The following is a 27276-nucleotide window of genomic DNA, read 5'->3' on the forward strand; positions in this document are numbered from 1 at the left end:
GAAGACATTCTTGCTTTAAAAGTACATGTCTTTGCTGATTTTTTTTAGATTAAARTTGTGTATTTTCAAAATAGTTATTAATTCAGACAACTCTCAGTGTCTTTTCCTACATGATTATCTTTTTAATATAAAAGAAGTTAGGAAAAATGCATCTAGATGTTCACTATGAATACTCTACAACAAACAATCCTTGTATTTCTCTTCCAAGTTTTATAATGGTCTATCCACTCACACTATGTACGTAAAATACATAAAAGGCTATTTAACTAGAAACTGTGGACCAGGTGAGTGTCCACTTTAGTGAAATGCAAAGAATGGTGTATATACCCAGGAAACAAGGCAAGGAAGGATTGTGCTTTTTATGGCAGGAGATACTTTAAAATAACTAGTTGAGTGAAGATCCAGAGGCTTATGTTTTATCTCAAATTATTTGTAAACACCATTCTGTGTCAAAACTTGGTATGAAGTTAGCGGAAGAGCGAATGGAAGCCAGACCAGGAAGATGTGAGCTGAGTTTATAGGAAACAGACCCTGTTCACTCAGACTTCCTTAAACAAAGTTTGCTGGCTGGGGTCACAGACCAACAAAGATAAAATAATGATAACAAAATAAATGTTGCTGCTTGATCGCCAATGCCTGCTATGTAAAAAATTCAATGAAACGGTCTTTCATCTCTGTCTGCGTTTGTAAGCTAACATTTGGCCTTGTTCTTTTCCAGAAAAGAACTTGGTTTTTGCCTCCCATCTAAAGCATTCRCAAAAACTGATTTCCTCTGTCAGTATAGCAGGGGCTGTAGTGCCTGGGCCGCTTTGTTGGAAATTCTCGTGTCATTTATTTTAGTAGATGCTCTYGTGGTTTTTTTGACTTTCTCCTTCCCCAAATCGCTTGATGTAACGTAACGTGGCGGCGCGCGGCACGGTGAATTGCTGCGATTACCGAACGTGGCGGCGGGGAGAGGACGCGGTGCCGGGCTGAGCGCCGCGTGGGGATGGCGACGATTCGTTGCCTCGGCCCTGCCGCCGCGTCGGCAGCGCGGGTGCCCGGCCAGGGGCCGAGCGGCAGCGCGTCCCCGCTTTCGCCTTCCTCCACCCCAGCCAACCTCGGGGGCCGCGAGGAGGCRGCAAGCCAGAGCGGCGCTTCAGTGCTCCCCGGCTCCTAACGGGAAGGGTTTCTTGCCCCCTTCTATACCCTGGAAGGGCGGTAGATCTCAAGTGTAGCTGATCACAGGTTTAGAATAAATTTCCTTCCTTGGCCTTTCCATTTTTACTCCAGCTGATCCGGCAGCTTTGAGTCTCACTGCCGCGGCTTGTGCTGGGAGCAGCGCCTGGTGTCCTGCGTTTTGCTGAAAGGTGCTTTCCATAGGCTGCCACCTTTTTTGAGGAGGAAAGCAAGAGGAAGGAAAAGGTGTTTTGAGAAACGTATAGCTCAGCCAAACCTGTATGGAACTTAATGAGATAAAGGCTACTCCTGAATTTCAGAGGCTACTAGAAACAATTTAAGTCCAAGCTGCTCAGAAAAAATCACAGGAATTCTTTACAAGGGAAATGTTAGACAACTCAATTATAGGATAGCCTACCAATTCATCTGGAATGGATTTTCACTGTATGCTTTATCTGTTGCAAAATACCTATCTGTTCTGTGAGACTTTTTATAAAAACTTACAGAAAAGCATGAAAGCTTACCCCATTTTTCATTTTGTTTATATTTTACAAATTGTAAAATCTATCTAAAATAACATATCAGTTCGTAAACACTACAAAATAACACCTTGCTTTGTAAACACTGCAGAACATCAAAAGGATGCTTGAAGGGGAACGATTCTGCTGGAATGTAAAAAACTGCTGTTCATTTCCATTTTCTTTGGTCTAGAGTTGCCTACTGAATTAATATTATGGATCTCCCTCAAACCACATGCAGGATGAAGAAATTTTTCCTGGAAAGGTCTTTTATCTTTTTTGTTTTGTTTCTTTATTCTTCAGAAAGTTAGTAGTATCAAACTTAGTGCTACTGAAAAGTATGTGCAAAATATGTTTCTGAATTGTGGCAGAACCTGAATGGACTGCATCACACTGACAGAGGCTTTATCCAAAAAAAAAAAGACCTTTTCACTGTATAGGGCATTTCAATAAAGAGAAAGACTTCAAGTTTCATAAATATTTTTTATGAGAAAATCTGTGCTTTTTACTCAGAATTAGAAACGCTTTGTAATTTTAGAATTTTTAAAAAGACATATTCAGTGAAAGATGTCAAAAGCCAGGAATAGTTCTGCCAAAAATTTTCAGCTCTTGCAAAATCCTTCAACAGAAGCAGGTATTTCATAGTGTCATAGAATGGTAAGGTTGGATGGGACCTCTGGAGATCATCTAGTCCAACCCTCAGGGTAGCCCGTACAGGGATTGAACCCGCAACCTTGACATTAGCAGCACCATGCTCTAAGCAGCTGAGCTAAACCATTTAATGTATACTTAAAGAAAAAAAATCTGTCAAAATGAAAAAACAACCCAGTCTTTTTTATTGGTTTTGCTGTTGATGTCCCTTTTGTCTTGCAGATCTTTTTGAGAGCTGACAAACGCTGACTCTTGTTAGAACAAGAAAATCTATATTCAGTCCTGTCTGTCACTCTCCAGGTCTGGAGGGCCACAGAGTCGCTCAGGGACTGCAGATGAGTTCAAAACTAACTCTGGCTAAAGAAATTGAATGAACAAAGCTGCTAAGAGCTCATCCTCTTGTTTTAAAAATCTGGGAAAGTCTTATAGAAAAGTTTCTGGTTTGGGGATGGTAATGAACAGAAGGAGAGAAAGGGAATGGCTTCATCCCTTGGTGAAGAGTACAAACGGACTTGGGAGAGGAATTTCTCAGGGGACAAAGGATGCTGCAAGTCAAGGAAAAAATATAGGCAACAATAGCAGAAAAGCAGCTGATTAAAGCAGCAAGCCTGTCTGCAAAGTGGCTAATAGGGAGAGGAACAAGGTTATGATTCTTGTTCAGAGGTAAAGGAAATAGGACATCCTGCATATGGAAGCAGGAAAGAGAGAAAAGTTGCTTCTTGGCCTATAACTGTTGGGTAATTGTAGAGGGAACAGAATTTCTAAGCTGAAATACAGTAGAGTACAGACTTGGCAGAAGGAGGAGGGAAAGAAGAAAAGTGGACTTGCACCAAACCAGGGGCTCCTCCGTGAGCCAAGGCAATGAGAGGATTTCATTGATTGGTAGCTGAAGCTGTCTGGCTAGCAGACATCTGTAGGGTAAACTTTTCATACTCGGTGCTAATGTAAGCTCATATTTTAGAGAACAATGAAAGTGCCCTTGTCATATATTTATTTGTCTTGCATTTCAAGCAAAGTATTTGATATTCTCCTGTTTAATCATTTTTTTCTGCAGTCCATGAGGCAGCCAAAACTAGTGATAGCACAAGTAAAACAGAAGGGTTCCTAAAGTAAAATTTATTTGTTTTTCATCCCCCATGAAATATAACTCTCCACATCCAAAAATGAAAAACAGTAAGGGATCTGTTCTCCCCTCTCTGCACACATGTAACTCCATTTAACAGCAGCAAGATTAACACACACCCATTAACTCTTAGAGTGCCTGCATATTGCAGATCATTTTCGGTGGACAGATGCATGAAGGTCATGGGGAAGTTGCATTTTTGGCCTTTACACTTAGTATTTCTAGTCTCTCGATTTTTGCCAGAATCTCCCCTGTATGACTTTCTTTCTTTCCTTTTCTTCCTATTTCTTTCTTTCCTTTTTTTTTTTTTTTTTNGTTCTAACAGGGAAAAGAGGAGGAAGCTGCAAATGAGTTGCCCCAATGTGAGTTGCATTCAGAGGTCAAAACAAAATGCAGTGGTGCGGTAAAACTAATCTAACTGTATCTGAAGAGCTTTAGGGTCCCTTGGTGGAAGATGTAACAAAAGTTAGAAGTATTATCATTATTTATTTGCACCTTGTAATAATTTGGGGCCATGCAATCTTAGAAATAGTAAGAGCACATAAACATGAAATGAAAGCAGAGTAAGAATGCACTACAGATTTATACAGCACTTGGACTTTGCATTTTAAAATTTAAGCTTGCTCTCATGTTCAACCAGGAAAGAAAAGAAAATCTTAAAGTTGAACCACCTTCTTACTACCAAATTTTGCCTCTGAAAGCAGGATTTTTTTTTTTTTTTTTTTTTTTTGGCCTGGCTCTGTGTGTTATTTTCCGTTTTCCTCAGCCTCCCACACGCTAATGACTTGTGCATGGAATTCTCTTACCCTATGAATATATTTTCTTTTTAAGCAGAGTCTCCACAGAGGTGGAAAATGTGAATGTGAAATGAAGCTTGCCATCCTCAAAGAAGGTTAAAGATCTAGGAGTGTGTACAACTCTATTCTAAAAGTCACTTTGTCAAGACATAATTTACAGGGGCTGAGTTGTACAGACATAATTCTGCGTTTCTTTCACGATGAATACTTTTATACCTTCAGGCACGTGATTTGTCAGGGCAGCTTTGTGGCCTGGTGGGCAGTCAGAATTTGCCTTAGTGGACTGAAATGACCCAGAACAAACTTAGTACTTAATCTTCTTAATTGCTGAAATCAATAAGCGGATCCATGGTAAGTGATGACAGTTCTTATGTAGGGAGTGAAAAGTAGAAGGGTCTGCTTCTTGAACCTCTGGTGTTTTACAGGCCAGAAGTTTTGTTCTGTTACTTGGCAAAGAATCTGTTGATTTTTTATTATAATGTATAAGTTAATACAATCGATTTTCTTTGTGCTCATTCATGCATTAAATGTGAAGATATTACTATGTCACATATTTCACACATTTTTTTTGTCACATATTACTATCACATATTTTCATCTAGAAGGCCTGATACTAGAGTCAGTGAAAAACATTTACCTGTAAGTATCTGTAGCTTTCAGTGGGGACAGTGGGATGCAACAGACCCCAGAGAGTCCGCATGAGCTGTGCAGTTATGACTGACTGTACTGACTTCCAGTTTTCAAGACCCGTATCCTAAATAAGGGTTTTATCTCTTCTTTACCTTAGTAGATCAGGGCTTTATCCTGAATATTTTCACCAAGGTTTTATTCGGGTTTTATAATGTACTTGAGGTAAGGCATATACAAAAAGCTTAAATTAGTTTTCCTGTAGTCATACTTTTACATCCYACCATAGCTGATTCTCCCTGAAGTTTTATGCAATACTTGTTACTATAGCTTGTCCTGAACAGAGCGAAACAATAACAATAAAAATGAGAGCCACTGAATATCAAAAAGGCTGGGCGGAAGCTGGTCATAAAATAAGTAGTTTATGACAGAATAACTCTCAAGTTCTGCTCTACCTCTTTGGGAAACAGCCAAAATTCTGTACTCTACAGATATCTCTGCATGAAGAAGAAATGCAAGATAACTTTATGTGCAACGAAATCATAAGACTTAATACAATTTATATCTCTGGAAATGGTTATCTTATGACAGACAGGAAAGAAAGACTCATTGTCAACAAAATTTGGCRCTGTAGCCAATGTGCCTGTTTATAACATTTTTGTTTACTTGATACTGGAAAGTAATCAGAAAAAAAGTTGTACTGAATTATGAGTGCTGTCAAGTTTTGTATGAAAAGTATTAAAACTTTAAACAAAACTGTCTTCTAAATTCCTGTCCTTCTGGTCCCACACTCTTATCTTGCTTTTACACTTTTATTTAAACTGCTTCTTCCCATTCTTTTTTAGCTGGAGTTGATTAAATAAGCCTTTTTTTTTTTTCCTCCTCTTGCAGATGTTAAAATGATGAAACTTTGTGTCCCTGCGGAGTGGTGCAGAGCAGCCATGCCATCTCCTCTGGTCCTCTGTGGAATGCGTGGTGCAGGCTGCTGCTAAACTAGTATGACATGTCTCTAGCAATCAGGAAGAAAAGCTGGGAAGAGCATGTGACCCAGTGGATGGGATTGGCTTTGGAGTCTGTGGAGTATAATACAGAATGTCGTCACGGACTCGTAGCTGATAATCTGCAGACAAGTATGGAAAAAGATGAGGTTTTGAGCGTGGACCAGAAAGAAAAATGTGCTTCGTTTCCAGATTGCTGTCAGAGTGGAGAGCTGATTGGCCTCCCTGCCAAGCAGCTTGGAAACGTTTCAAAAGAGGTCGATGAAAATGATAACCATGAAGATGAGGAGCATTTTCTGGAGGCCAGCACAGAAACTCTAGTCCATGTTTCTGATGATGAGGATGACTATTCTGCACTCAACCTGGATAGTGTTAATTACCAAATCACTACTGTTGAAAGGGAACCAAAAGGTGAAGAGAAGAGTTTAAAAGGAGCTGGCTCCTTAACAAAGATGGTACCAATAATGGAGGGTAACAAGGAAACTGATGCATCTGGAATAATTGGAGATACTAATAAAGAACCTGGCTATGACCCTGTTCAGATGGTATCTGAAGAAGAGATGGAAGAAGAAAACATTTCTGGCAGTATTGGCCAAAGCCTGGAGCTTTGTAATTCTGAAGGCTTAAATGAAGTAATAGATGTACAGGAAGAAAATCTTTCAAATTCTCCAAATGTGAAGGAAATTATTATGCCTGGGAAACAGCTGCTTCATACTGCTGTAATCGCACAACAGYGTAGGAAATCTGATGCTTTTAAAGAAGGGCTTGGAAAGCCTGAGTGTGATGTGGTACAGAGTGAGATTTCTTCTGAATTGTGTACCAACAGTGACAGACAACCATGTTCAACAGCGGAACCCAGCAACTGCCTTATGCAGTCTTCTCCCTGTGCTCACATCCTGTCAGTGGAAAATAGTCTGCAGGAAAGTGGTTTCACAGAACCTCAAGTAGCCTCTGAGAACAAATGCCTTTCAAATGTCAGTTCAGCAGAAGATATTCAGTGTTTACATTTAGGAAATCATTTAACCACACAAGAAAATTCAGACAGTCAAGTGAAACTGCGCAAAAGAAAGGTAGGATGCATATAAATTGCAGAGATTGTTTCTAATGTTTTCTCCCAATTTCTTATAAAAGTGATTTCATGACTGACTAATTTATTGAAGGTAAAATGTATTTTTCAGCCTTATTTCTTTAACTTGTCAGATTTTTATTCAAACTGTTCTGGGAAAAATGTGGAGATACAACTGAGTTTCAGGAGTTTTCTTTAAGGTCTGAAAATGGCTGAGCTGTGAATTTGGAAAGCGTCTTGTATTCGCTTTTAATACTGCTGTCTTTAGACACTAGTATTTCTTTCGTGTGTCATTCAAGGCCACGTGAATAAGAAACTTCAATAAGTTTGGTTTATTTTTTGTTTTTCTGCAGCTATCAGGTATCGTTGGCCATTTTAAGAAAGAGATTCTGTCCAGAGACCTGGAAACTCTGTTCAAAGAAGGGGACAGGGAAAAAGTGCAATGAAACTTTAAAAGGGAAAAAAAGAAATTGAAAAATATTGCTGTAGTTCTTTGGGGTTTTGCTCAGCCCTTTGAGCAGGTGTTCTTACAAAAAGAAGTGTTGCCGAGTTTAAAATAATGGTATAATTTCATGTACCAGAAGAGTTTTACTGTTTACAAACTACGGAAGAGAATCGTTCCCAAGCTCTAATGGACAGATCTCGCAGTGAGAAAAGGCCCATTGGCTTTCACTGGAGGAGTTTGCTGGCTGAGGGATGACAGGATTCATCCCAAAGTCTGGCTTTCCCAGCTGTGCTGCTTGTTCATGCTAATGTCCAGTTTCTAATTGTTGCCTCTTCTCTCTGCCTTTTTTCATTTGACGTCATCCATCTTCTTTGTCTGTTTTTTTGTAAATGTGGCTTCTATTAATTGTGGGGTTTTTCATCAGATGTTGTGCCTCAGTGGTTGTTTCTCAGCCACTTGTAAATCACAAGCTCAAATGTCTAAAGCACTTTATTCCAGCACAAGTTCCTGAGTGACTGGCCCTTGCTCCCTTGTGTAAATCCTTTGGTAATACCAGCACTCAGGAAGACATTAGTATGGTTGGAAGCCATATATAACTTCTGCAGAAAGCTGTAGGAGCTCTCAAAGCCAGTCTTTCTTCAGGAGCTCATACAATCACATTTATCATGGTAACTGTTCAGCGGATCCCAGAGCTGATCTCAGTGACTCTACTTGCAGCATTCAGTTTTCTTTATTTAGCATAGCTGCTAATATTGATGCATACATTTATTATTATTACCATGATTTATTTTAATGTACTTGTAAAGTCCTATTATTATTATTTTTGAAAATACAGATAAAACTTCTTTTTATTATGTACACACACTGTGCTATAACTCTGCCTACATTAGGTTTCAGTATAACATGATATATTTTGGAATAGCTTTGATACTGCAAGTTTCTATCTATCATATTGTATCTTGTTTTGAGGTGGTGTACTCATTAGCTTTTAAATGCAAACTCATGAGAATTATATCTGAGCATATATTTGTGGTTTGTGTTTGTGCTATTAAATATTTTAAAAGAATATAAAAACTCCAGTGAGACTATAATAGCATGAAAATCTAAGAAAACAAGGAGACTAGAAAGGGGAAAAACAAGTTGCTTCAGGGAATATTTAGAGTAATGTGGCTGCAGCAACGGAGAAGCAGTGTGTGCTGTAAAGGGGGAAGGAGTCTGTAGATGTGAAGGAGGAGCTAGTGATGCTTGGGTTAAAGAACTATTTACCATCACTGCGTAGTGTTCGACTAAAGGCAAAAGATAGGGTCTGCTCTTGCTCCTGGTGTTACTTCTTCTTAAGTTAGCCAGACGCTTCTGCAAACAATGTTCCTGCTTGCAGGATTTTATCACTTATATATAATCATACACTATTTTACAAAATTCTGTCTCTATTGGTGATAATCTGTAATGAAAAATATGCCTATGTTTATAAACTTTCCCTGAAAGTTACTTTTGTAACTTTAACAAAATATTAGAAAAACAACAGTCTTGAATCTGAATCCATCCATAAAAGTCAAGTATTTGCTTTTCAGTGACAAGAAGACTTAAGGGATTGGGAATGGTATATAAAACCTTTTCTCTCAAGGTCAGCAGTTCAAACAGTGCAGTTACGGCTTAGAACACACCACTGTCTGATTAATGCTCAGTATCTATTATAGTTTTACGTAAAGAAGTGCTCGTAAATATCTGTATACTCAAACAGGCACATGGAGATGAATTGTTCAAGGTATTGAGGGTACCTAAAGCTTGAGGTGGCACAGTAGCGGGTTCACAGAAAGTGCTCAACTTTCAGATAGTTCAGTAACAGCTAAGATGCATTTGATTAGACGTGATTCTGTTCCTGCTGATACTAAATAGTTTGGAAAACCTGTTCCTCATTAACATTTTTAAACTGTTTTTAATTTTGGCAACAGTGCTTGACCTCCCCTCTTATCTTTACAACTGCCCCCTTCAAACCGGAGCTGAGGTGAGACAGCATAGATGTGTTGTGCTTGCTCTGCTGACGAATGCAGGCCTTGGGGCTTAAGGGCTTAAAGTTTAGCATCTTTGACCAACACTCCCTCCATTTCAATAAATTGCTTTAGTGGTGCTGGATGTACTGACGCTGACGGTGCTTTTTGAAAACGGGTCCAGCCATTACAGCATTCTTTGSTCCCTTAAGTCGGCAGGGTTCAAAAGGCCGATACCCTCTTTTCTTGTTTTCTCGGGGGGCTTCCTCAGGCTAGGAAGTAGGAAGTGCCTGAACCTAATTGTGATAAGTTAATGATGTTAGGCCAGAAGGAATGGTCCCACAATAATCAACCTTTCCTGGTTTTCTGTTGATTGAAAATTAGTTCTATTTATCCATAGAATAAAATTGATGGATATTGATGGCCTAGAATAACAAAAGCATAAATGAATAATTATGTGTGGTTACACCATCCAGTCCCTCATGAATGCTTTCCTCTGTTAAACAAATTTTAAAACAATGACTTCACTTGAGAATTGTACATTCTGATTTTCTAAAGCTTGGAATAATCTTTGGAACTAATGAGTAAGCTCTAATGCTTCTAACTCGGGGGATCCCAAAAGAGCTAATAGACTTGTGTGTATGTTCACATGTATAATGCAGTGGGGGTTTTGGAGAACATCATACAAAAGCAGAGTCGTATTGATCGTTCATTCCCAGTGGAATATCAGCAAAAGGAGAATATTTAGTTATTATGTACAGGTCAGAAAATGGAGAACAATGGCCATTACATTGAAAAAGACCTTGTAGCTTTTTCCTTGTGTCTTTTCCTGCTTGTTCCAAGCTGCTGTGTGCTCATCTCTGCAAGCTTAGGAGTAGCCAGCAAAGCCCCACAGGGCTACTGAGCAGGTGCACAAACACACAAGAATTCTAACATGTTTATTAAACTCATTTTTCATCACAAGGAGATACTTGATTCAACTTTATCGTAAGAAGATGRGCAAACAGTTACGTGAGACAGGCTCACTGCTTGTCTCTTGAACAAAACCACTGAACAGCCAGAGTGTTGCAACCTGTAACGCTGCCCTGTGCGCTGCCTTTCAGGGGYGTCATTTGTGTTTAGCACAGGTGGAAAATGAGACACAGATCTCTGACTGGACCCGTTTCTGCTGCTGATTCTAGTTGTTTTCCTCAGGTTTGGCTAGATCTGATGCTTGCCTCTGGGTTTTCCTTGCTCTGAAAGCCGATAAGGTGAATGCAATCTTTTGCCGTCCTTACCTATTGAATAAACTCTGCAGGCCTATTTACTGTACAGAACAGAAATTCAGTTAGGCTTGCAAGATGTTCAGGACATATGTAGGTTGATTAAGTTTTATAATGAAAATGCTTTATTGTGTTAGCAATCTYTGAATGTAGTACGAGTATGAAAATCTCTCTTCTGTGATTAATTTGAAYGCTACCTGTAAATAAAATAGGCAAAATTTGCAAAAAGTGTTTTAAGGAACTGTGCAAAGAGAAAATGGTTTATGAATATGAAACAATTATGCTTACAAAGGGCTATTTATCTAGAGACATGAGTAGGATAGTCAATCTGCACAACAGATTTGCCAGAGTAGATTAAAGTTAAATAAGTATTAAATTTAATGATTTAAGCAAGAATTCTACATGTAAAAGCAAATTCTAGTCTTTGTCAGGTTCCCTTGCATTTGTAGAGATTTCTAGTTATTGGGATGGTCTCATTCACACAGGGATGGACCTTCTGCACTTGTTTCCCTCCCTACTCCTACAAATACGCAGAGAAATTAAGACATTCAATTCACAGGGATCCTAGATTATCAGGTTGGAGAACTTTGATACTATGAATATGAAAAGTATTTAATATTAGAGTTATTTTTAAAGCATGACTAAGAGCTCGTTTACATGCTAAATCAGTAAAGAAGTAGAAAGCTATCATTGTCAAGTTGGATTCTGAATAGTTTGAGTGAAAACAAATGAAATCTAAAACAAAAATGAAGCAGCAATAAAGTTTCCTTACAAAAGAAATTGTGMCTTGATCCCTATATTGCATTATTCTCTCCCCAAAATCTTGGATTTTAAACATGGTGTTGTCCCATATAAAGGAGAAAACAGCACCTAAAGCTAACTCTTGAGTGTTCATTTATCTTCCCTTTAGGATAACGCTTTATCACTTACTGTTTTTAATAAAATGTTAAGTGAATTAAAACTGTGAAAATGAAAAAAGAAAGCTTATTTATAACACAAATAACTTTGTGCTCAATTGATAGGGTTAGGGCACTGCAATATCACTACATTTAAGGAAACAAGGAAACAGTTTTAAAAATCTTCTGCATACAAAAATGTACACTCATAATTAGTAGGTTTATTAATAAGAAATTAATATTCGAAAAGAATGTTCAAGTCAGAAACTAGCTTAGCAAGGTACTACCAGAAAATGGAGAAAAAATTCTGGGAGATRAGAGATCTCTCCCTAAATATACACAAACATATAAGAAGTTTTTTTCTGATTTGACCTAGAATAAATGAAGGAAACATTCCTCACATGCATTAGAATGGCTATGGTGAAATGTAATTTAATAGCTAAATGTCAGGAGAAGGAGAATTGAATTAGCCTACACACATACAAATGAACATTTTCATGTCAGAATTACCAGTTGCATGTGCAGTTGTTTTCTCAGTTTGGGTAAAGTGTATGTTTGCATACCTCTACACATGGTTAAACACAGTTTTCTCAAAACCTGTCATTCATTGCAATAATTTAATACTTTCCAATCAACTATATTATATTCCGGAYGGTGATGAAATATGAAAACATAAATCTGCTGCTTTGAAAGCAGCCCTTCTTTCTGGCTTCCCAAGTCAATGCTCCTTTGCAGTGCTTAATGTTATTTTCATAAACCTCTGTAGGAAACATATTCTAGAGCTGCTCAGTTAGCAGAGGAGGGCTACTGTCACAACGGTTTTGAACAATTCCATAGCAAGAGCTTTGAAGTAAATCCTCCAAAAATAAGCTCTCTTGGACTTCTAAATCAAGTACAAAATAGTTCAGATAAACTTTGGATCAGCTTTTGAACTTTTGGTTCTTTATCTAAATTAAGTATGAATTTTGTAACTTTGGGGGTTCTCTTCTAATGTGAAGCTTCTGTTTTACTACAGAGATAATAAACTGTATTAATAATCTTCATAAGATCAGAAGTGATGAAGCACTGGCAAATTTGCTGAACAGTGCAATGAAAGAAGTTGATAAAATCATCGGTTTCAGGAAATGTAATTGATGTATTGTGTCTGGTGATTTGAAGTGTTTGTTATGGCAGCTGTACTCATTTCCAAAAAAAGATACAGCCTGGAAAACTACTTCAGGAAGAGATTTGATTTCCATTTTCAGGTGAACTATCTTTCAGATAGAACTATCAAACTAATGTRGGTATATTTGATGAATTTTTCTCAGTTTCTCTTTTCCTGCCATCTCTACTGTTCACATCACGTGGTCCTTTCCCACTGAGCACTCAGCTGTCAGTGTTAGATTCTTATTTGAAAAGTAGTGTGGACCTGTTATGAACAATTGTGTCCCACATTTTAGATCTATTTCTTATTTTATTGCAGTTGAAATACCAGAGATTCAGTTTCCAGACTTGTCACAAGCATTCCTTTCTGATGGCTTAATCTCCTTYTCCCTCAACTCTTTCTTCAGGGAATGGGGATAATTTAATGATGCTTCTTTTCTCATACCATTTTTCTATTTAGCTTGTAGATTCTTAGAGTGTATTTTGGTATAGAAGTTGGTTCAGTAGAGCTCCAATCTAAACCATTGCTATATAAGTAGTAATGGCAGATAATGGGCTTGTTAATGGTTATTATAGATACTTCTAAGTGTTGCATTTGTAACAATAACTTAGGGTAATGTAGGAAAAAAATACATTTCACTCCTACTTCCTCTCTATCAGAGAGAAGATGAGAATATGCCTAGAAATAACAGGAATGCACAGGAATTCAATTTAAAATGGGAACATAAATTTTACTATATCCTGATCTGGCCCCAGGGAATTGAATTTGTGTTTTCCTGAGAGTCAGTCTGCAAGTGTGTGTCAGCTAGAGGAAGCTGATTGCTGTAAAAAGTAGTGTTTTCAGAGTCAATTATCTTTAATTAGATAATCTTTGTAAAGTATGGTGTATAAATGTGTATATTTTTCACAGTTTATATTTCTCCATTGAGAATTAGTTAAAAAAAGAAAAAAAAACCTTCTCACAAATATTCTCAGGGAACAACCCAACAAGCAGGAAATGCTCTTCTACAATCTCAATCTACTACAATAACAGCTAGTAGAAATTCTGAAAATATGGAGAGCAGTGAATATTGTTTGGAGGATCATAGGGAGATAAGATTTTGTTGTTTAAATATTGACATTACAAAAACCAGTAACTAATGTCAGTGGAGCTGTGGTGTCCTTAGAATATGTTTAAGTGTCATGCTGAACTTGGGTGATTTAATGATTTGTAACTTCAGAGACTGCAGAATGCTAGTAACTATAGAAACACCAATTACAGAAGAGTTAAGAAGAAAATTACTTTCAAATAATATTGTTCTTTAACTAATATTTCCTCTACAATTGAGACCTGTACTTATGCCAGAATGGCACTATTTTCATGCACTGAGAGGAATACTTTCATCTTGGTATCTAGGGAATGTTTTTTCTCAGTTTTGTGAAGGACAACGGCAAATGCAGATGTTGGCAAGGACAGTTGTTCAAACAAGGGGAGACCTTATTTTCTCTTTAATAGAATTTGGATTTGCTTTTGTTCTACATCATTTTTCATCTACGTACCAGGTTCCTCAGGTCTCAGCAAAGCACATGGCTCTGTTTTGCCTTGGCCCAAACTCATGATGTTAACATGAACATCACCAAAAACTGAGGAGAGATCCTAAGCCACAACAGCTTTTAGAAAGGCTGGTTGCTATCCACATGTCTTACAGCTACAGCCTGTAGTATTAGTACAGTGCACAGCTATTACTGACATCCACAGTTGCTTCACCACAAAGAATTTGCTGCATTTGCACATTACTATTAAATGGTCATAATTTTCAAGGCATCAGGAAGAATCTGGCATGCGCTGCAAGTAAAGCAAAATGAATAGTATGACTTCCTTAAAAATAAACTGAAACCTTTTATTTGCTGCTGGTAGTCATAAACATTTGTTTCCCTTTTCTGCATTGAAAATTTATTGCCTAAATTTACCTAAATCTTTATAATAATGAAGATGTAATGAAAAATATGGATTGACTAAAATAGTTGAATCTAAGATTTTTAGATTGTGCATATGTTCTGTGGTAATTAGTAGAAAGTGATAGTGATAAAGCACTTATATTAATGTAATTAGATGTCCCTATGTATTCTTTGCTGCTCTCAAAAAAATATGTACAATAAATATTGTCTGTATCTATCTGGAAGCTAAAGAATGCTTTCCCACAGACTTCCTTTGTGTTTGGACTGAAGTATGATGTATTTCAAACAATCTGAAAAGTATTTAAAACAAACTCAGAACAGAATGGGATGATTGCCAGGCCATTACAGTATAACCTTTATGCAAATTTTACTTTGACACATTTTTGTGACAGTGTTCAGCAATAAATTTTAGAGGCTGCCAGCGTTGTCTAGACTGCAAACCAAGAGACTGCTGCACATCAAGTTATGCATTAGTTGGATTTCAGCTACCTAAAATGGTCATGAAAGTATTTGTATTTGTACATGGTTCATGGTCACGCACTATCGCTTCTCCAAAGTGATGTTAGGCATTTCCAGGAGTCAGTGCAGAGAGTTTTAGTTTAATGCTGTTAATACTCAGCAATTTCTGATTTTTTTCCAGGTTTGGAATAATTGATAGGAAGAAAACTTTTTTCTTCTTCTTCTTAAAATAAACGAATGAAGAGTAATCTGGAAAGTCAGTATTAGGAGACCCCCGAGGTCCRGCAGTGCTGGAGCGCCTTTGGGGCCCTAGCCGGGAGGGAACAGCGTGTTCAGCCCGGCCGCCAGCTGCACGCGCGGCCCTCGCTGAAAGCAAGCGCTTTCCCGCCAGCGCCCTGCGCCGTGTGGGCGCCGCGCGGGAGAGCCGCGCTCCCCCGGCAGCGAGGGCCGGGTGACAGGTCCCGGGGCTCTGCGGCCGCGGCACCGTTGCCGGCGCTCTCGAGGAGCGCGCGGCCACGGTAGCGAYGCGCTGGATAAGCGCGCGGCGTCGCTTCTACCCGACGTGTTCCCACGCGCTAGCAAGCAAAGGGCCCCCTCTCTCCCCCCGCGCTGAGCTGCGGCAGGGGGCAGCCAGCTGCTGAGCTGCTTTCCACAGAATTTTTGATGCTTCTTGTTTCCCTCCGTAGCAGTAGGTGTGATGGAAGGCTGCACGGGAACACGTGGCTCGTGCTTGTGTCCCTCTGCCGCTCGCTCTCAACGSCAACGTGGGAGGCTTGCAAGGGAGTCTGTGCCACAGACAGGGCATATTGAATATTGCTTTACAGAGTGAAACAATAYTATTTCTGCTGCCAAAAACTAATTCAAGCTCCAGAGGATATGGCCTAAAATGGTTATGAATTCAAATTTAGATGTATACTCTTCCTCTTCCAAAAAACCCTAAGTAGCTATTCTGCTTCTGTGTGTGTGTGCACAYGCRTGCGCGGTGGGGTAAATGGATGCCAGATGTAAACCAGATCCTTGCTCTCCTTCATAACTCTGTTATAGGTGACATCTAATGGTTTGCAGCAATCGAATATAAGGAATTGGGCTTACTCATTGTGTTAATGAAAAATTGGCTCACTTTAACGTGAGGATGTCCTTCAATAGTGTGCCATATTACAGCAATAACTTTCTTATCTTAAATTTCACATTATTTTTGCAGCCTCACCTTACGTAAGAGTTAGAATAACAAATTGAGTTTATGAAAGATTTATGTAAAATGGAAGCTAGTTTATCCTTTCCTGTAAGAAACCTCCTTTCCGAACATTTTTGCCCACAGCAAATTCAATTAAACAAAGGTGTCTGTCTAGGATATCCTGAGGATACTATACTCATTTAGGTAGTTTTGTTTAAGCTTAATAAAGTATATGGTCTAATATAACCATGCAAGGAAATTTTTTAAGGAGCTGATTCTGTTCTTCTACTGTATTTGCTTTACTCTTTTGGGTGATATCATTCTTAAAAAGATGGTTTGCATGGACTAATAATTACTAGCTGTTTAACATGAAGTCATGAAAGATATGAAAATGTTGAGCAGAGCTAAAGCTCCTGACTTTGTRGCACAATTTTAGCATCAGAATATTTTAAAAGATGGCATTTTTTCCACTGTACTAATAGATGAAAGTGAAAATGAAAAAGCTTGGCCACAGGCAAAAATTTGGGAATTTAATCTAAACTACGTTCCTACAATTACTATTCAGATTTTCTGAAACAGTACTTTTKTTTCTGAAAAATGTCAGTCTGAACACAGACTTAACACTAGCTGCTTCAATAGAATTTATTCCAGCACTGCAAGCTCACCTGTTTACAAATTTCTCTACCAATTAATTGCAAGATTGTATGATAGGACATGAGCAGGATCYAGTTTAGGCTTTATACTTGCATAGGAGGCAAAATAGTAAGGGAGCGATTGAAGGGAAGAGAAGAAATATGGGGAAAAAAAAGGACAGAGACACAGAGACTGTCATATAGGTAGGAAAATAAGTAGAGGAAGACCAACTGACGTTTTAAAGTGACCTTTTAGTTCCTAATTTCACAAAGCTTTCTCAGCTTACATAAACGATATCCAACCAGTTTGCCTGTTACAGTGCCAAAGATGATTTGGGGAGAAATTCCTCCATACTATGCCTTGATTAATATTCTTGTGGATACATACTCGGTAGGACTTGTCATTTAGCGCATTTCACAAACGTTGCGTTAAGCTTTTAGAAAAACGTATGGTAATTCTCACTGCAGGTTCTTTTGCAGTATGTGTTTTAAGTCAATCGATTGCATTTTTTGCAGACTGAAGCCTATGAATAGTTATCACCATGGGGAAATCAACTTGAATCAGAAGAAATATATACATTCCTGAATTCTGCTGTCTTGGGACTAGAAGCAGAAGCCTCAGATTAGAATGCCAATTACTTCTTCTTTTTTTTTTTTTTTTAGGTTATCCACACTCTCAGTGAGACAAAAAATATTTCTTCTTTGTCTTATCAGTACTCTTATAGACAGCGTATTAAGATCACTAATCCCTTACCCTCACTCCTAGCTTTTCCAAAGCTGTTTGATTTTTTTTTCTCCATTTCATATATTAAGCTGTGCAGCAGTATTAAACTTTATAGYTCTTTGGAGCTTATTTTTCCTCATGTGTATGTAAAAGAAAGATCACTGTCAGTGACACGCAAATACTATGTTTTTCTCATTGCAAGCGTCATAGTTTCACAGGATTTGATTCCAAGCTCAAAGAAGTAGCCAAGAAAAGCTATATGAATAGAGGAGGAAGGGAACAGAAAGTTGTCAGAAAAACGGGTGGGTGACTTCTGCAACTCTCCATCTGCTTTGGAAAGAAGGGCAGAGCTGTCCAAGCACCCTCAAGAGCAACGTTTCTAGTGATATTCCTAGTCCTCTTGCYCAGCTGCCATTCCTACCATTGTACAAAATTTCTACTCTGATCCATTTATGAGAGTGTCGGACAAAAACCTGGCTATTTTGTGTCCATTTCACAACTTCAGCAGCAGCTGTAATCTGCAACCACTTGGTCCCTAGGTCTGGACTTCCTCTCCCAGCCCCTTCCATTACGCTTAGTAACAAAACTCACATCTAAGAAACCGGTTCGTGGAGGATGCTGAGCGCTYGGTGTCAAGGCATCGCCTCACGAAGCACGATGACGACAGCTTAAATGTGAGCGCCGTTAGTCCCTGGTGATTGTTTTAGGGTTTAAGGACAATTTTCTTATTTTCTAACCGCTGTGTTCAGGCAAAATGTTTATTGGGGATAAAGTATAATTGTGGAGCTTTGATCTTTGCTTTCAAACTTCTCTTAAAGTGTAAAGAAAATTCATCTATGCTGAGAATGACATTAGAGGCTATTTTTGGAGTAAGACCAGGATTTTGAAGGTGAAAGGACACTTCTCCCCTGCTCTCAACAAGTCCCTGGGAAAGTTAAAAATAAGTCTTACTGGAAAAAAAATTGGCAGTTGTTATTTGAGAAAATTTCTTTATTCCAGGAACTGCCTCATGTAGCAGAAATTTATTTACCATCTGTGTAGACTTGAAAAATTTTCCATCTTACCAGATACACAACTGAAATAGAAACAGATTTTCCATCCCTCTGCTTTCCACTGGCCTCTGCTTTAGAAGTGCGTTGTTTTAAAAACTTAAGACTTTTTTGTGTTCTCCAAAGCGGGGTAGCTCAGTGATAGCCCATCTGTCAAACTCTGAGGCTCTGGTCCTGACCTGTAATGATGTCACCTTCCTGCTGCTAGAGCGTGTCGCTTGGGGAGGGAAGGGAGGAGTCCACAGGCCTGTTAGCTGGAACCCTATGCTTGTTTTAATCATTGTTACAGTATTTACTCCTAACGAAAAAATCGTCGCTGGAAAAAGGAGTTTGTTTTCCTTTAAATGCATATACACTTCCTTGCCTTCATAGCTCTGCAACTGTTGGGAGAAAGGGGGGGATTAAAAAAATTGCTGCATCTAGAAGTAACTGATCCTTTAAAATGCAAAGTAACCTCTCTATACACAGCTGGCCATATGGCTCCTGACTACTCCCATGTATACACAGACCAGAAACTAACAGAAGCTGTTCCTGACAGGTAGRGAAAAGATTTGAGGTACAGGTGTCAGGGTGGACAAGCTTCACTTTAATTGCAGTTCCTGGGGTTCTTTCATTTATTCTATGGGTACATTTTACTTTCATGCACACTCAGGATTCCTAGGGGCTGATACTTATTTGAGGCTCAGATGTCTTTTGATCTTATGTATCAGAATGATACTCATGTAGGGAACAAGCATGGTGCAAAAGGCAGGTGTCAAAAGCTCCCTGTTTGAAATCCACTGTTTTGATTTGCCTGAAGAATAGCCTATTTGCTTAAAGAATAAGCTAATAAAGAATAAACTAAAAGACATTTTTACGTTTTTTTCTTTTTTCTAGCCTGCCTATTTTTACCTGCTTCCATGTTCATTATGTTTGGCTGAAGAGGCTTTTTTTTGTATTGGCCCTTCACATAGGCTTTTGCTTTCATAATTCTGAGTCTTTGAACTAGTAAAATCTTATGAGATGTGACATGGCTTTAACTAAGAAGTGTTACTAAACACTTTAATCCGCCAGTTTTGATCTGTATTTTAAACTGCATTACTCCTGTTTTTAGACTTTTCTGTGTCCCATTTGACTGCACGTAGTAAGGCAAGCTATGTTGTACTTGAGAAAACTCCTTAGAGAACTGTGAAAATAGACATGTGTGAACTGTAAACCATTCTGTATTATTCCCGTTGCTGCTAAATTGGATGCAATCCCAAAGGGAGGAAATTAGAAATTACATTCTCAGTTTGCAACTACATATGTTATTCAACAACCAAAATTTTTACATTTGAGTTTCAGTTTCCAAACAAGCAAAGGTTTTCCCCATTGTTTTGGTTAGGTTTGTGCCAGTGGGCTAAGGCATGTATGTGCTGTAGTGGTTTTATTTGGACCAGGAGTGTGCTTTTGAAGTGAGCTTGMTGATTGATGTGATACAAGACATGGTAAGTGGCCTTGTGTAACAATTTCAGAGCATGTAAACTGGATCCCTTTGGATGGTACACTTTGGTATCTTCCTTTAGCTGCATGGCTATTTTGTCAAATGGTAGCATAATGCTTTTGCAAAGAAGAACTGTATTTTAGGATTATCGATAACCAGGAAAAAATCTTCAGCTATTAGGAAGAAAGCAATGATGCAGAAGGGTAGTATAATATCTTCACCGTGCAAGAGGTATGGATTGAAAGAAGGAAATACAAAAGCTGTGCTCCCTGCTCACCACTGGTCACATGAGTGCACGCTCCCATCGCCTGCAGCGTGATGCCATTGCAGGGCTGCCCAACTCTTCTCCAAACTAGTTGCAAGACATCTAACTACTCAGACTGGGCAAAGCTAATTATCACCAAATCTTCTGAYGACAGATTTTTCAAAGCAATCAGTAAACTACAGTTTAGGGGCATTTTAAAAATATTCCCTGGCTTAAAAAAATAAAAGAAAGAAAGAAAGAAAAAAGAAAAGAAAAGAAAAGAAAATTGGACCCTAAACAAACTTGGCAGCCTCTTGAGATTTTTCAGCTACACTTATTTCAGCTATGTGAAATGCATCCAGTCCAGTGTAAAACCTATGAAAGATATTTTTCGCCAGTACTTGTGCTTTCTAGTTTTCTCACTAATTCCCAGTTGTGCTGTGGCAGTTTGTTCGTTCTGTTGGCCAGCTGCTCAGCTCTCCACGAACGCGTACTCCTGCCTCGTGTGCGCTTCCCAGMGCGCTCTGCGAGTCATCTGCTGTTCCACTTCAACACAGAAATTTTTTGAAAACAAAGCTATACACCACTGGGCAATCTAGACAGGGAATGCAATGCAAGCATAMTCAAACTCAGTCTGACCAAGTTGTGAATGAGGAAATAAACATTAGCTGTTACAAGCAATAAATTGGTCTTAGCAGGAGTCTGAAATAGAAATAGAGAGGGGCTATATCTTGCATACTAAGGTTTTTTTTCTCTGACGTAATTAGCTTGCTTTCACTTAATTACTGCCTGTARGAGACGGTCATCTACTGCATTTCTGTAGGCCCTTGGATGATAGAGCCCTGTAGTAAGGTAATTACTATCCCCCACTGTTGTCATTACCGTTAGCTCCAGTCTTTGGCAAGGACAGAGTTGTCTCCTGCAAAGGTGAAATTTGTCCATATAAGGAAAATACAGAAGATGTAAGAAGACTAAAACAGAAATAATTGATTTGTTCACTGATGCTATTGGAACATATTATTCACTAAAGGCAGGGGGCGAAAACTGGGGTTGTGGAATTAATAATCATTGTGTTAAAAGGGCTGAAAATAGTTTTCTCCATGGTATTACCCAGGATCTTCAAGACAAAAGATGAATTCAACAGCTAGAAATTACTGCGCTCCTGGTCATCCCAAGGCAATTTTTTTTTTTTTTTTTGGTTATCAAAAATGAAAAGTTTATTTCAAGAATCTCTGTTTGTTTGTTGTGAAGCCTAACATTTGATTCAGAAGTATAATATGCTTGTATTCAATTTGAGATTTAATTCTGTACAGATAGAGGAAGAAGATCTCTCAGCTGTGCATGGAATTGTGTAATAGTGGGTACAGTTTATAGCAGATACTTTGAATTTAGGCCATTTATCTCATTTGGATGTTTTTTTCATTTAACACCAACGGAGATTTACACACAGACCACAATAGCAGAAACCAGAGCAAATGTAAACTGGGACTTAACCCAGTAATAAGCAAGGAAGCTCCGGGGCTGGAGGAATCTGTGGCATCTGCTTCGTGATGCTGGCGGTCATTCTGTGTCAGACTGGTTCCCATTAGTCCATGACAAATAGYGAGATTTGTCTTCTCTACCATGACCAAAGCAGAAAATCTTCTACCTCTCGCTAAAGCCTCCGTGTTGTCTGCATGTGCGCACTGTGGCAGTGGTTTTGATCGTTTCTGGCAGCGTGTGGAACAGTTGCTTTGTGATTATATCGCTCCACGTGCTCTGCAGGGAAATAAGATAAGCATTCATTTGTTCTAGTTCGGGCCACGCTGTGGAAACGATCTCCATCTGYGTATCGTTCGTGTTTTAAAAGGCAACACGAGAACTTCTAGAAGCATTCGCTGGAGAAGCTTTTTGTTATAAACAGCATGTGTGAATATTTATCACATAATCTCCAGTAAAACTTTTCAGGTTGTCGCTCAGAGAATAACTGAAACTTAGCACACTGGGAGAAAAAGTTACTGGTGGTATAGTCAGTGCAAGTACGAATAAATCAGATTGGAGAAGTCAAGTGATTTGTTCTAAATCAAAGGCAAAGCCAGTATTAAGCCTGGGAGTTCCTGAATTCCAATACRTCATTAAACATTGAGGATATACCATGCAGGCCCTCTGCTGAACGTTTTATTAGGCATGGTTTTGCTAGCACATAGAATCCTAGTAAATATGTAACTCCTGAAAGGAATATCCAAGTTGAAATAATATAATTTACAGGGCGTATGAGAAAGAAAGGCAGCAGAAAAAGAAAAGTGGGTGGCTGTATTTTAGAGATCTTTTCAAATTTAAGCCTATTAAAATTTGATAGCTAAAATTTTGAACTAYGAGTACAATCTATTAACAAATAACCATTTAATTGTGCTTTTGAATTAAAGGTTTCCTATGGAATAAAATATGAGTAGRTCATTCAGCTCAAGATATATGATCTTTTAGGAATATTTTAATTAAAGCACTTTGGCCAGGTACGCAAAGARAATTCTCCTGGTCATTGCTGGAGCCACCCATATTTCTTTGGTTTCACTGAACGTGAAGGAGCACCACTCAGAAAAGATGGTTTCAAGCTAGTGATGGAGATACTTCCACTGAGCTGTGTCCAGCATCAACTGAGATGGCTCTCCATGGGACAGGATGCAGCCAGCCCACCTTTACTGAAGAGGAAGCAAGAGCAGCACAAGCACTGAGTGTACTGGCAAGGAGGATACAGATAGAAAAATGACCAATTTGGAACATAGCCCATTTATCCGTTGCTTACTGCTGTACTCTCACTATTGCCATCCAAATAAGTTATACAGGGAAATCCTATTCTTTGTCACCTGATGGATTCATTGTACATGACAACTATACCTTCATCTTTTCATAAATGGTAAAGTGACTGTGATAAAAGGTATTGATACTAAGGCAGAGAAAAAAAATCATAAAGAAGAAACTGATCTCCGATGTTAACATTTCACTTAAATTGCTTTGTGTGAGCCAGGGCTCCTGCAATTAGCCARTCTTTGCTAAATTACACTACAACAGAATTGCCTAACCAGAAAGATAATCCTTGTTCCTTGAAAGAAAAACTTAGAAGATTTGATAATTAGCTCTCAGAGGAGTCCATTGGTTATTTTACAGCTGTGGAAAAAACAGTAGAGACCTTATTTAGTGACCTAGCTATCTGATAAATCAGGAAGAGATCCATGTCATGGAATCTTTTTGAACAGACCACCTCCTGATGCTGGGAAAGATCCAGATGAGGTCAAAGCCCTCCGCTTCCTGTCTCAGAGAGGAAAAGGAGAGAAAAAAAAAAATGATAAACATAAAGTTACACAGAGCTGCTTTGGAAATCCTCAGGAGATAAAGGGAGGTGGGGGAAGAACTTAAAAAATATCCTCTTGTTAAATGTAACAAGACAGTACATGCATTCAACAACTATCAAGAAACCTCTGATTTACATTTTTTCCAGTTTGATTACACTGTCCAAACTGAGCCTGAAACATGAGAACCAGTAATGAAACATCCCCCAACAGACTCAGTCATAGCAAATACRGTCATTCCCTCACTAACCAGAGCGTTAAATCTACTTCCAAATGTTACCACTCCAGGGATGGATCAGAGAAGMAGGGCTTAAAAACTTAGCCCAGGGGCCAGCACTGCTGCTTAGGTTCAGGTCCTGCTCTAACCTTGGGAAARATACTTAACCTGCCTATCATTTTCACATCTTTAAAATGGAGATAATGTCTTTTTCCCTTCTCAYAGTATATTGTGAGGTTAAATGAAGTGTTGTAGTGATGAGCTGTACGGTTACTTAAGATACATAGGTGGGATTTCCTTGGGTGCTTTGAAAGCTGGGCAATATAGTATTGCTCCTGCTCATTACATCCCCTTCTCTTCCATATTAGAACTCACAACTTGTTCTCTGTGACTGCAAATCTCCTGTTTTTGCAGCACCCGTAGATTCAAACCAGATTTAGATGGAATTTTGATGTTTGCACAGCCCTCGTAGTGTGCTCTTACTCAACTGCATGTGCTTTCTCTTGCTCCCAGGTCTCCAGGCAATATTTTGAGGGGGCTATATGACACTTTTTCCAAGAACCTTTTCTGTTAGTCTTCCCTTTAAGAAAGTATTCCTTTTGGTTCTCTATTCATCTTTTTTCAGGAATTATATAAAAGATATCCTTTTTTGAGGATAAATAAGTATCAGTATGACTATTGAGCTTAATTGCATATTTATAGATATTTATGTTCATAAGCATAAACATCTGTAGCAACAGAAAATGCTAGCTTAAATCAAATCAGTACCATTTATTTTAAAACAGGCAATTGAGCCCTGGAGAAGAGAAAAAGAAACTCTCAGAATAAAAAAACCTCTCCCTGGCATGGTTTCTCTGGATGATAGGCATACGAATGGATACAAATCAATTTTGGTGAAATCCTAATTCTGTTCCTTGCAAACTCCTGATTGCTTCAACAGGCCTCAGATTTCACCTGCAGTCATGCAGTTATCTGGGCCTGATATTTTGGCTCTATTGCCAGATTTTTTAAATGCAGAAGAGCCAAACGTTATTTTGCTCATGCTGATAAACACTGATTCAGTGAAGCATCCATGTCGGCCTTTGTGTGTTACGCTGATACAAGTCAGAGGAAATCAAGATTTAACTCAAGTAACAAGGTAGCTAGAGTTTATAAATATTTTATTGGAAGTTCTGGAACAGTTACGCTTTTATCTTTCTTCTGCACTCAGGCATGTTTGATAACAGTAATRGTGATTTTAATATTAAATTTAAATATAGTAGAAATACTTGATGATTTCAAATGCCTTGTTCTTCAACCTGAGCATCACTGGTCCCGCGCAGCACGTTGCCATGTGCCTGAGCGCAGAGGAGGGTTGCCGGGGTTCCTGATGCAGTTCTTCCTTGTGGAGGCCAGCTGGCAGTGGCTGTAAATTCACTACAAGGTGCCTTGGCACTGGCTATAGTCTGAGTCAGGTTTTTCCCCAGGCATGTATGTATGTGTCTTTCTGCTGTGTATTTCTGAGGCCGTAGTCTTATGCATTTGGCCTCGCTCATGAATCGGTAGCTGGGGTGTTCATATATGTTACTTTCTTGCCGAGAGCCGATTCTGTCATGGCGTGTCTTGTGTTAAGCCAATAAAAGTTGGCATACACCAGAGAGAAAAATTGAGTCGTATAACTTGATATTAGAAAACATATTAACACAATAGCATATGGCTGACAGTTCCTAAATTCTCCTGGGATAATGCAGTCATACTGCATGAGATAATGCTTGATTAAATTGAAAAAATACTGGAGTACACTTAAATGCTCTCAAGCTAGTTATCTCAAGTTCTGTAATAGACACATTTTGATTGTATGAGGACATAGGCTAATCTGTGCCAGCTGCTCTGTACTTAACTATTCTGAAAGTCTTATTCTCCCTTCTTTTTTCCTGCAGAAAAATTTCGTGCAAAAGCAATGTCAACCTTTAAAGATGTTTTACACTTTTGTCACAAGATATAGTGTCAGTCTTTATTTCCTTTAGTACTAGGAAAACCTATATTTAAAAGTTAAAAAAATTAACATTTAATTACAGATTTATTAACATTTAATAACATCTTGCTATTTCATTCTTTTTGAAGGGTARGCTGTACAGTTATTACAGGGCATTTAACGGATGGTTTAAGACATAGTAATATTGCTGCTTCATCATATAGAAGCTGAACTATTATTTTTAAAGAAGACTGTAAAGATTAATTYGAGAATCTATCCATTCATTTATTTCCTCATCATATTTGCTCACTAACTGGAGACTGTGGCTATTTGTTTATCATATGGAGAACCTACAAATGATAGGTATAGAAGGAGGGTTGTCCCAGTGCCTTAAACAACTTTCAGATATACAACAAAAGACAWCCTTTCCCCAATACTTTGTTCCCTCTGCTAATTTTGCTTTTTGTGTTTAATGTGCATTTTCAACTGTAAATAAGAAGAGCATTGGCAGTTTTGCAGTTACATTTCAGCTAACAGCTCATACTACTCAAACAGCATTTGCATGAAAGCAAGGCAACACTGTTGAAAAGGGGATGTGCATGTATATATATATGTATATACACACAGATATACACATAGATATGTATTTGAAAAAAAACTGTTCAAGAAATATCATGTTACCAAAACTCACTGTTAATGCTGCACTGGGAGAGTCTTCTGAGGTGTCCCAATCCTGAAGTGTGAATCACAGTAAAATCAGCCAGATTTTAACCCTGACAACAAAGGATAAAATCTAAAATGAAAAGTGTCATTTCAGCCTATCAGCAAACCTTTATCTTATGAAGGAGGGAAAGAAGATAAAAATATAGTTACTTCCATTTAAGGTAGACTTTGAAACAAATGTTTCCACTCAGTTCTGAGGAGGTTTTATACCTTTTGCTTGAGGACATGCTATTGTTACTGCATCCTGGTTTCATGACTCATTAAGCTTCTTTTCTGTATATGTAAGCAGATACTTCTTACTGACATACCATAGGCTGCATATTGCATAGTCGCAAAGGGGAATGAGTCACCTGGAAAAGAAGCCTACCCAGCTGGAAACTGTGGAGCCAGCCCAGCTGAAATAAAGTGTACAAACTTTATTTTATTTTGCTTTAAAGAAAAACTTAATTATTAAAACAGTATGTGCTTGTGCATCTTAAGAGATGGAGAAACTTACAGTAATCAGATATTTCAATAAAAATATAAGTGCAAAAGAGTAATCAGGACTTCAGATTTGTTGATTTATATAAGCATAACATTTTGCTTAAAAGATTTAATGTTGAAAAATGTGGTTTCCTTCCAGGCCAGCTAAGCTCTAACCAACATTATACTTGCACTATTCTTGGTTAAAAAATAGGAATCAGCAACATTAGAAAATACAGA

The 27276-nt window shown here is 38.4% G+C and overlaps 1 protein-coding gene across 4 annotated transcripts in view; it reads left to right on the forward strand.

Moving 5' to 3' along the window:
• Window positions 1-27276, forward strand: part of DLC1 (DLC1 Rho GTPase activating protein) — a 234443-nt gene that overhangs the window by 14891 nt on the left and 192276 nt on the right. For all 4 annotated transcript variants that reach the window (XM_085322780.1, XM_085322779.1, XM_085322782.1 and 1 more), the window contains exon 2: window positions 5766-6942. In XM_085322780.1, coding sequence (XP_085178906.1) covers window positions 5878-6942 — 1065 coding nt within the window. In that variant the 5' untranslated portion in view covers window positions 5766-5877. The remainder of the gene's footprint in view (window positions 1-5765; window positions 6943-27276) is intronic.

The sequence above is a fragment of the Rhea americana genome, unplaced genomic scaffold, assembly GCF_003343005.1.
Source record: "Rhea americana isolate MKP2758 unplaced genomic scaffold, rheAme1 scaffold_8, whole genome shotgun sequence".
NCBI classification, from domain to species: domain Eukaryota; kingdom Metazoa; phylum Chordata; class Aves; order Rheiformes; family Rheidae; genus Rhea; species Rhea americana.